Below are 11,385 nucleotides of genomic sequence, written 5' to 3'. Positions count from 1 at the left end.
GACGACTGCAGTCTAGATTTTGCATTATACACTTGTTGAGCAGATTCTTATCTTCCAGGTTTTTAAATGAGCAGGGCTTACCATAAAGTATTTATCTTCATAATTTTTTTTTAATGACACTAAACTCTTGAACTTGAAATTAAAATTAATACTTGAATTCAAATGAGTTTAAGTGGGTTTTCGAGGAAACAAAAATACGTACATAACAAGAATTTTGAAAAAGGTTAGGTTGCCACAATACAATGTTCTATATAGCAATAGCTTTTCATTCTTTAATACTTCGTTTCTTAAAAAATCCTCCAAATATAATAAAATTCTTTAAAAAAAGTTCTTAGTATTTCCAAAAAATATATATTTAAACAACTAATGAGAAACGCCAATGAATAATTTCCCAATAAGTTACAATCTCAAACTTGTTCAAGGTATAGTTCGGTAACTACAGCGTTATATTCTAAATGGAAAAATAAATGTTTGGAATTTTAAGGGAAACAAGTTTAAATGCCTATGACTTTTTTGGTTGTTAAATTGTTTTAAATTCTTCCCTGATTCAACACAATGTCGCTGATTTGTTTTTCTCTGTGTAAGATTGATGTTCATTTATTATATAAATATAATATAATTGATAGCAGTCTGGGAATAAGTGCGTGTTGTACAATGAAATTCCTGAAAATGCGTTAATGCTGCTGCTTATCTTCAAAGTTTGTTCAGACGAACACTAATAAATTGAGTATAAATTGAGCATAATTTATGAGCTCTATGAATGTCTTGTGACATTCCACTTGAACCGAAAATGATCACTTCCTGTGTGGGGGACAAATGATTGGCCACAGAATAAGAATTTTATTTTAGCTTCCTAAGCAGCAACTTAGAAAATAAAATCAGTTTTTAAACAGAACTCAACTGAAAAGGTTTAGTCGGGACTTAAGCATGAAGATAGTCGCAGTTGTAATTACATTATTTTTTCTTACTCTGGGAGATGGACAATCAAGTGTATCATTTCTGGAACCGAAATGCGCCATTTCCAATTCCAATTCCGCATCGTTCATTCCGAATGGTCAGGTGGCAAACATGTTAGCAAACCCATGGATGGTCCTGATACGACACAACTCGTACTGTGGCGGCTCACTCATCACAAATAGTAAGCATTTAAATTAGAATAAAAACAGTTTTAATAAAGTCCGAATAATTTGCAACTACTTTTAGATTTTGTGCTTACTGCTGCACATTGCAGATCTAATTCACCTACGTGAGTATTTTTAATTATATTTTATTTATTCTAGAGATTTAACAAGGTCAAGTCTTTTCCTTATAGGGTTGCTTTCCTAGGAGAGTTTGACACAGCAACCTTATTTGATTGTTCTGCAACAGGTTGCAAGCCCAGTGCCTATGGAGTCCATGTTCATGCTCAAATAAGTCACCCAAGTTACTCGAGCTTTGGGCATCAGAACGACATAGCTCTGTTTCGACTGGCTAGGTCGGTGCAATATACAGGTAAGTAAGTTGCTTGTCTAGCAAGTATCTTTCTCAAGTTACTTCCTTTATCCTAGACTACGTAAGACCCATTTGTCTGCTGACCAACGTCGATCTCTTGCCGCAAATCAGGACATTCACTGCCACAGGATGGGGTAAAACAGCATACAGTTTAGAGAGCAACAAACTATTGGCCGCCACCTTAATGCATGTGGATCGATCATTTTGCTCCATTTACGGAAGTATGGATTCATCTAAGATCTGTGCCAAAGGATTCTTTTCGAATACTTGTTATGGGGATTCTGGTGGTCCACTAATGGCCACGGTGAATATAAACGGTGTAAATCAAGTCATTCAGGCTGGAGTTACCAGCTATGGACATCGAGAATGCGGACAATTGTCGGTATTTACGAATGTTGCGCACCATATAAACTGGATAGCTTATGTCGTACAACAAGATATTCAGAGGTCAACTTACAATTTCTACCCCAATTGGTATCCGTACACATACGGATGAATTGCAATTCCTAGGCAGAGTTTTATGATCATCTAATTTTTTATAGAACTAGTCTGTCTTAAGAATAAAGATTATTTCAGTAAAATGCAATTTTATTTTTTGCTACCCAGCCCATCACTCAATGACAATACTGTAGTCGAGATTTTGCATCAGACACTTGTTGAGCAGTTTCTTATCTTCCAGGTTTTTAAATGAGCAGGGGTACTATAAAGTAGATATTTGTTTTTAAATTAAAATTAATACTTGACTTCCAAAGAGTTTAGGTGGGTTTTTGAGGAAACAAAAATACATACATAACAAGTATCTTGAAAAAGGTTAGGTTGCATAATCGGAATTTCAAGACAATATTATATTTAATTTTTCTTAATCTAAAAAATCCTTATTGGATTGAAATTCAAAAGCTGCATAAATATAAGAGGAATCCTTAATGTACTAGTGGCCAATCTCAAAGAGTTTGAGCTAGGACATGAATCTGCTCTCCTATTCTATCAGTTCACCCTCTCTCTTTCTGTTCATGTTTCCCTGTCTCTGTCGCACCCAGTGTCTGTCACTTGTTGTCGCTGTCAATTAAGCGTAATCCCATTGGCAGAGTTAAAATCCTCTCGGCTTTGTGTATTTGCAAGCTTGTGTCACAAGTCAAACTAATTTTCGACCTTTCGTCTTTGCTCTGGTCCCGACTGAAGTTTGCTGGGCGTCGGGGCACAAATAACTCTCATTAGTCGTAATGAGTTATAGTTGGACTACAATCCACATCGGACGCCAAACACTCTTTAGCGGCAATTATGTTGGTGTGGAGAAGGGAGGGGGGGCTTTGCTTTTTATGGCCCTGGTAGTCATAAAGTTTTGAGCTATAAATACTTTGGCCAAAGGCCTTTAGGCCGGGGCTTTAAATGGCAAAAGGGTGTGGGCGATAGGGTAGGGGTGCAAGTGTAAGTAACGGAGTCAGAGAGATTCGAGAGAAAGAGTCAGGGAGATTCGACAGAAAGAGTCAGAAAGATTCGAGAAAAAGAGACGGAATGTTGGCTTAGACAACCGCAAATTGCTTGACATTTGGCACTGGCCCACCCAATGAATCCTTTCCCGAAACCGAGTAACCTTCTCTATAACTCCTGCTGGCTAACAATCTCTCTCGCTCGCTCTTACACCACCCCGCCATCTCTCTCGCACTCGCTGTGTAGTTTCTGCTGTGTTATTGTCACTTGCCAGCGGCAGTCTTGTGTTATTCTATCCAAGTTTTCCGTCACACAAGAAGGACGAACTTTTTGTTGTTAATTCGTGCAAGTTTCTGGCAAGTATTTACGTGCTTCGCAGAGAAACATAGAGCGGTGGGGGAGAGGGAGGGGAAGGGGAGGGGGTTGAGGGCTAGCCGAGTTACTCGCAGGCCGGCTGTTGTTAAAGTTTTGTATGTTAATGGCATAGTTTAGCCAAAATGTTTTTACTGACGCCTACCGCTCACTCCAGAACATCAGCATCTCAGCATCCTCAAATTTTGTAAATCCACCCACCGCCTCTGCACATTTACCCAGACTCACATTTCCCCACCAAAATTAACTTTCACTCGCCACATCAGCCCCTCATCGCTCACTTAATGTGCCATTGCCCACGTTAAGTGACTTTCTTATGCCGGTTGTAAAATTCCCCTCTTTATATGGGACCATATGGATCCTGTTTTTGCCACCATCCTTGTTTTTGGTGCACAATTAGCCCAAAAAATGTTACTAAAATATTACAAGCCTAACAACTAATTAAAATTTAAAACAAAATACATGTACATTTTATGGTTTAATAACGTAACACAAAAAAAATATTTATTTTTGATTTTTAAACTGTATTGTTTCAACTAGGTTGATTTATAGAAGCTTTGTGGGCAAGCTAAAAAGTTAAATAAAATGTATTTTTAATTTACTTATTCTGATACTGATACTTGTTAGATACTTAATTTTTTCCTTTAAATCTTTCTTTAATGGAATTTATTCTTTATGTTTTCATGTAATTGTTTAATATTTCCTCCGAGTGTGAGATAAAACTTGCGCCAACATAGCTGTGGTTAAATATGCCAGGACTAAGAAAGCTTGTAATTTACTTGAGTACAACGCGCTGCAGATGTCCTTTTTGCCCATCCTTCGGTCGCATGTGGCTGTTGGCCAAGTTAAGCCATTGACAAAACTTTCACCGAGATAGTTTGAGCCATTTTTCTTTTGATTTACTTTGCAAAATTTGAAACTTCTTGGCCTGCTCACTGAAATGGGGAAACTATTAATTTCGAGTCAAGGCCGCTGGCTGTTGGGATTTACTAGCAGTTGGTTTCCTTTACCTCCTCCGATTGTTGCTAATTAAATATAAGGTCGATCGATTTGGTTGGCTGGAAATGTGTTTGCCCGCACCTGTTGTGTTCTGTGGTTCATGTGCCGTCGAGCAGTTCGAGTGGCTCATGCATGTAAGCACTTGGAACTCAAGTGAGGAGCAATCCTCATCAGGATGGGCATTCCCATTCTCATCCTTATCCTTCGAATACTTGTGGCTGTCACAGCAACGGAGGCACCAGCCACTCGCTGTTGCAACCGTATTAACATTTTGCTTAGCAACAAATTACATTCTACAGGAGGAAGCGGCCAATGAGCCACTTCGGCTAAGTGTTGTGCACTGCGAGAAATATATTTCACCAATCGCTAGGGAGGGAATGTTTGTTATAACAAACAATATTTTTATCTACCTAGTCAAAATTTAATTTATCAACTGAATAGTTCTTCAGGAAATAGTATTCGAATTCATTTGTTAAGCGATGATGAAATTTGTCCAATTGTTAATTTTAATGTTCAGACTTTTAATGTTAGACTTCGTTATTTTATTTAAACTTTTAGCAAGCTTTCTAGTCAAATTAAGCTGATTAAAAAAAGGTTTGTTGTTAAAGAAAATGTACTAGTGGATTCAAATAAATTAAGCTCATTTATTTTAAGAACTACATATTCTCATTCTCACAGTGCATAAGTATGGGCAACCAACTTAAATCATCTACCCCAGTGCAATGGACTTTTGAAGTAACCGCCTGCCTGACTTGCAGACTGAAGTTGGATGGGGGAACTCGATGAGCAGGGGCAATGATGATGGCGATGACGAGGTCCCGACGAAATGAGCCAAGTGACCAAATACAATTTCCGACTGACTTCCAACAGCTGAGTCTGCTAAATGTACTGAGATCCAGTGCGGAAAACTTAAACAAGACGGCTTTAGCAGTTTGAGTTGTTGCTTGTTTTGATTAAAAATTAAGCATGTCCTGGTCAGGGACTACAGTACGTGCTCGGCTTGGGGAATTAGGCGGCAAACAGAAGTAAATGCGTTCTGTAATAAATTCAAATCAACTTTGGTTGCCCGGCTACATGGTCATCAAATCGATTGAAACACAAAGTCACACCCACACACAGGCGCTCGTTTATTGGGACAGTCCAATCCCAGGATGCTCTTTAGTTTTTGCCAGCTATAAATTTGAGCTTTTTTGGTCCCTTTTTGGCTTCCGTTTTACAATGTTCACTTTGCCGATCCAACACGGACTTTGTGCCGACTTAAGCGCATTACGGACTCCGACTGAGACTCCGGTGGCGATTTCGGGAGTCGAATTCAAAGGGGGGAGGGGTAAAGTCTTTTAATGTCTTATCGCTTGTGCAAATAAATGAGCGAGCAATGGCATTCGGCTCAAGTCTCGTTATCCTGGTTGAGCAATTGATTTGTCCGTTGACTGTCTTATGCAAATTTCCGTTGAGTGATTCAATTAGCAAATGTTTGTTCAGTCCAACACACGTGGCAGATATATTAAAAAAAGGTGGCGCTTGCCTGGACAGTCCAAAGAGTACTAAATAAAGTAAAATAAATTACAATAATCGTCCCATTACATCCCCTCGTTTGTCTATTTCCGTTTTTGTCCATTTCCGCGACTTCCCTTTGCGACGGAAGCAGCGAGCCCGCCATTTTGTATGCAATCACGGAAAATGGCTTCCGGCTGCAAATGCCGTTGATTAGCTCCTTAGGGAAGCGGCCATTGCACTTATTGTAAAAAGAAAATACGGTCATGAAAAAACTAAGTAAAAATTAGAAATTTTATTTAAAAGAGAACAATGATATGTATGCTTCCAGAAAGGTAAGCCGAAGTTTAAATTCTTTTTAAAAATTTGTATATGGATTATTAGAAAATCAAACCACAAGTATTAAAATGTACATATGTCACTTTGAAATCGGCTTAAACTTGGAAAAGTTTTAGTTTCTTCAAATCATCGGCAACTTAAAAGGAACTAACCTTCCTTATACAGTTAATTTCTGGGTACTTTTATATGTATTTAAATTATTAAAATGTTTAAATTTAGAATTTGCGTTTAGAATTATCAACTGGTTTTAGCGCTTTGTGCACCAAAACCCACAAGTAATTTTCTGAATTTATTAAGTTAAATACCCAATTTGGTCACCAAGAACTTCCATAATATATTTTTCAATTGAATCGCCAAATTGACAAAATTAAGTTTCTAAATGCTTCACTTTCTCATCCGTATAATGATGGTAAATAGGGAGTAGGCACCTTTTAGGGTGGAAAAGAAGGTGTCCAGATGGATTCTCATCATTCCACCCGCTACAGCCGTGTTCTTTTTCAAGGATTGCTCAACGAACAGCATCATTTTTCTCTTGAAGCTCCTATTTTGAGTGGGCCAATTGCAACTGAAAGCGGCGTAGTGAAGCCGTCCAAACCAGTATTCGTTGTCAGTGCCAAAATAGCAGGAGGGGAAAATCTGCAGGGGCATGGCCAAGGAGTAGAAAATTAAATACATCCGAGCCATGGGTTCACTGACGAAAAACACCAAGGCCGCAATGCCGATACAGACATTTAGGGCGGTCACCGTAAATTGAATGAACATGGGTAGCGATATGAAGCCCTCAACGCGACGGAAAAGTCTGCGGGGAATAAAAAAGGTATAAGAATTTATAGAAAATTATAGAAAATCCACTTACTCCAAAAGATGCTTGTGATCTGTGATGCAGGCCTCTAGTTCTCTTTCCGGATTTTTCGCTGGATCCACGCCAACCTCCTCAAATCTCTTGTATAGCATTTTTATGTGGGAGGAGATCAAACACAACACCACCGCCGGAAAACAATCGCTCACATAGTTCTGCAGCAGTTGAAAGGAGATGCCCACGATCTGATACACATTTGCTATGTAATAGTTCCTGGTGGAATTAAGCCAATCGAAGGGAAACCAGGCGGGATACATCAGACCACGTTCCTCCTTGAACAGAAAGGAGAGCTCGGCGAACAGGGCGCAGGGCATGTAGATGCTAATGAAAATGTACAGGACATTCCGGAGTTGCACCCTCACCTGTCCGTAGATTTCACGTTGTTCCAGACCCACAACCCGTTTATCCAGTAGCCTCAAAAGTCTCTCCATTTCCAAAACATCCTTGATTTTATAGGCATAGAGCAGACACTTTACCGAACAGGCTGTGCAGGTCGCAAAGGTGGTCAGGTTGAGGATATCTTCGGTGAGGGTGCGATTTCGAAAGAGCGACATCCCAAGGTGAAAGGGATAGCACAGGGTCACGAACAGATTCATCACAATACTGTAGAAGAGGTACAGATTCCGCCAGGACTCGACACGAATATAAGCCACGCCCAGGACACGCCAGGCTGTCCAATGGCTCCCGAAAAAATATAGACTATCGACTGTGACTTCTGCCATGTCTTCTGGATTTATTGCCCTTAAAATGCGAGGTGTCTTACTTAAATACTCTTTGGTGCCACCAATCAATTGGTGCGATTGCCCAATTATGTAATTAAACTTGCGTGGCCACAGCAATTAGGAATTAGGAATTATTGGGACCACCTGCCGGTGAACTAAGGCTTCCCATTCGAGCTTTGAATTGGTCCTGAAACTGAAATTAGGTACCAATTAAGATAGGAGTGGGATTCACATTCCTCTGCTCTTCTTTTAAAAGTTTTTAAAGATCTAATTACATAAAGCAGATACAAAACTAAGCCTTTAAACAAACTTATAAATTAAATTAAAATTTGTCTTATTTCGTTTCGAAAAAGATTCATATCATGACTATCTTTTATCTTTGTCTTTTGCAGAATTTTGCAAGGTGAAAGTTTGAAATGAAACTTATTTCATCCCAGTTTCCTAAGTCTATTCTTCGAGCTTTGAGGTAAAAAAATATACCGTATCTGGTAAAGGGTATAACAAATTTAATATAAAATAATAATTATGAATACTTTAGGAAGGTAAAATGAAAAAAGTTTGTGAAATTTTTGGCCAGCATTTGTGACTTTGTAGTACAACAATTTTCACTCCATGCTGATTTCAACAATTGCAACTGAAATGTGGAATTATTCATGTCATAGTTTCAGGTGAGCACTTTGGCAAAGCTCTCATTGTGTTGCCGCTTTTATAATTAATAAAACCAGAAACATAAATCTGTATTCTCATTTGGCTCATTTTGTTGCATTGCTGCTTTTGTCAGCGGTTTTTGTCGCTCAAAATTTGTGCTAAAAAGTATGCTACAGAATTTATGGCGCACTCGCTGTCAATTTTACAAGCGTACATGCGAATTTATGGCGCATTAAATTATTCGCTTCGTTAAAATTTCAACGCTGGTGGAGCAGGCCCAGGACTTACTTGATATTTCCACATGGTGCATGCAATTAGCATGTCCAGACGCAGGCGGGCAAAAAACATGTTGCCATATTGTTGACAGCCCCATAAATTGTTGCATGCACGTCGAAATGGCAGCGGGCCAAACACACAAAATAGAGAAAACCCGTCGTTGAAATCGGGGGAAAGTGGGTAAAATGGGGAAAATTCCCTCAACCTAACAGCTATCGCATATATGCGCATTTAGATGCATCGCAGCGTGCAGTTCGGGGACAATCTAAGGTCTTAATTGTGGCATTTTTCAGCCAAATTCCCAGCGACATTGTCACATAGTGTCTCTCTTCCATTTGTTGTATGCAAAATCCTTCGTCTCGCTCCGGAAATGCATCCATGTGCGGATTGCGGATGCCATAACCCAATTACGGCGTATGCCGCAAGTTCCTCGCCGGATGAAAATGCCATTCAACGTTTAGCATAGAGCATTGACTATTTGCACCCTCCATGGTGGTGTAAATAAACATGGGGGAAATAATATCAAATTCGCAACAGGTTAAGACATCCTTAACTTCCCTGACTCGAAAATTATAAAATTAATTTTCTTAATCTTAGTACGCTGATAAGTCAAGTATTTAAGATATATAGAAAAGGGTCTTCCTCCTTTTGTAATTTGCTTAGTAAATTTGCACGGTAACTTAAACTTTTTTTTTGGCATAGTATATCAAATTTGGTTTTAACAAAAATGTTTATTAAAGTTTTAATACTTCTGTTCTTTGGACAACATTTGCGTGGGACTTGTACCACTTTTTTTAAACCTCTGTAAAAAAAATGTATTAATTGTTTGGAAAGAAATATTTAAAATTTTAAATGCAATTCCAGAAATTCAAAAATAAAAATATCTTCGTCTGTTATAAGAGTTTCAATTAAGTTAAATTTCAATTTAATTTCTAAATAATTTGGACTTTTTATGACTTCCTTAATTATTTTTTGATTAGAAAAAACTATGTCGTCTCTGCCAAATGTTCCCTTTATAAAATACATTTTTAGAGAAAATCTTAAATTTGTAGTTTGTTAAAGTTGTTTCATTTAAATATGACAATCGATTTAATGGCTCTTAAACGTTTTCAATAGACTTTCAATCATTAATTCCATGTTCTTATTAGAAATTATTAGAAAACCAGAAATTTAAATTTGTAGTTCACCCTTCTCGCAAGCTGAAAGCATAATTTGGTTTGGGGACCAGGATGTGCTACTATTCAACATTAGCTCGCATGCAGAGGGGAATATTTAGGGGACCGTTTTCGTGCAACGCCAGAGATCGCGGCCCAGCTGCAGTCAGAAAATGAGAACGACAACAATGTAATTATCATAATTAAAAGGCAGCCCCAGTCACCGAAAAACCAACCAACCTCGTCCACCAAGGCACAAAAAAAAAACTACGGCAAACGGCGACCGGTCACGTTGGCCATGAATTTCCTATTAACAGCCGTTCCCAGTGACAAAAACAACGACCAAGATTCACGGCGTGGGGGTGACAGGGGGTTAATGGGGTGCCAGCTGCATAATTGGGCCAGGTCGCTAATTGTAAAACGGGGCGCATTAATTGCGTCTGCAGCGTTGCGCATTTTGCGGTCCCCCCACCGACCACCGCCCTCCACTTTCCACCCCCCACGTCATCCCATTCAAGAAACCATCCTCAATCCGCAGGGACCGCAAATTGCGATGATGAAACGCTTATGCAATTGCGCACCCCCTTTATAAAAGATGCGGTACGTGTTGCTTTTGGTGCGGATGCAGCTGCATCCGTAATGCGTTCTTATCAGTGATTCTTATCAGAGCCTTTACGAACCCAAACTCACCACACTGGAATGCCGGACATTAACAGCTGAGTTTGGAGAGTCTTTTCAGATGCGCATGGCCAGGATACGAAGAGAAAAACATCGAAACGTGGAGTGGTTTGAATCAAATTTTAAAGGTAATTAAATCAAGTTGATTTAATCAAAATGTTTTGTTGCCGACCATCAAGGGAAAAAGTGTTTTAAAAGTCCTATTTTTAGACAATTTGTTTTAATACATTTGAACTATAAATTTAATTTTTTATTGAACCAAACGAGTCAGCTAACAAATGAATTAATTTTACTCTACATAAAAAAAAGCAAGGATGACACTGTACAAAAATTATCTCAGCCTAAAAGAGCTTACCAACACAAGCACTAAATAAATATATTTCAATTTCATCTTCACATTTCTGATACTGATTAAAATCTTTAACAAGTTGTCAGTATGGCAAAATAGTGCAGCTTGATAAGTTTTTTAAAAGTTATTGTACAAAATTAAAATGCAAATATACTTAATTTTTATTGAAAAGGTAATAGTTATAGGGTTAACTAAACAAAAATTAAGTATTTGCTTTTTAATTTTGTAAAAAAATGAACCGAAGTTGCATGCAACAGTTTACTTTCGGCTATTAAAGTATGGCTTATCAGAAGCGAAACCGGCGCTTCCAGTCTAATCAGAAACATAGCTGGAAGGCGCCGAGAAGAGAGTGCGAGAGCGGGCACTAACCTGCCTCAACGACGCCTTTCACTTTCTCCCGGCGCTCAGTTGCTGGTCCACAGACCCACTTGGAAGCTTCGGGTCGCAATGCTTCGGCTCGGCTCCCGACTTCGTTTTTGGGGCGTGGTGAGTTTCCGAGCGAGTGTAGCCGACTTTAAGGCTGGAGTTCCGATTACGAACAGCGGCTGTCAGTTCGTTTTGAAACGCGTCGCGGCG

General features: G+C 38.9%; 3 protein-coding genes across 3 annotated transcripts in view; 2 read left to right on the top strand and 1 right to left on the bottom strand.

Annotated features, from left to right (window-relative positions):
- Positions 1-900: 900 nt before the first annotated feature.
- Positions 901-1,992, top strand: LOC108044404 (serine protease grass-like). Its single transcript, XM_017123404.2, has 4 exons — positions 901-1,138; positions 1,204-1,246; positions 1,313-1,491; positions 1,548-1,992. The coding sequence occupies exons 1-4, from the start codon at positions 928-930 to the stop codon at positions 1,985-1,987; spliced, it is 873 nt and encodes a 290-aa protein (XP_016978893.2). The 5' UTR covers positions 901-927; the 3' UTR covers positions 1,988-1,992.
- A 4,515-nt stretch (positions 1,993-6,507) lies between these two features.
- LOC108044405 (odorant receptor 59a) lies at positions 6,508-7,704 on the bottom strand. The gene is made up of 2 exons (XM_017123405.2): positions 6,980-7,704; positions 6,508-6,922 (listed from the first exon to the last, which is right to left on the bottom strand). Exons 1-2 carry the CDS (start codon positions 7,702-7,704, stop codon positions 6,508-6,510), a joined length of 1,140 nt encoding a protein of 379 aa, XP_016978894.2.
- Positions 7,705-10,480: 2,776 nt separating this feature from the next.
- Positions 10,481-11,385, top strand: part of LOC108043204 — a 57,372-nt gene continuing 56,467 nt past the window's right edge. Inside the window, exon 1 of the mRNA XM_044458785.1 lies at positions 10,481-10,588. The gene's annotated coding sequence lies outside the window, so the exon portion shown is untranslated. The remainder of the gene's footprint in view (positions 10,589-11,385) is intronic.

Source organism: Drosophila rhopaloa, unplaced genomic scaffold (assembly GCF_018152115.1).
Source record: "Drosophila rhopaloa isolate 14029-0021.01 unplaced genomic scaffold, ASM1815211v1 contig_115, whole genome shotgun sequence".
Classification (NCBI taxonomy): Eukaryota; Metazoa; Arthropoda; class Insecta; order Diptera; family Drosophilidae; genus Drosophila; species Drosophila rhopaloa.
This window is presented reverse-complemented; position numbering and strand designations above follow the sequence as displayed.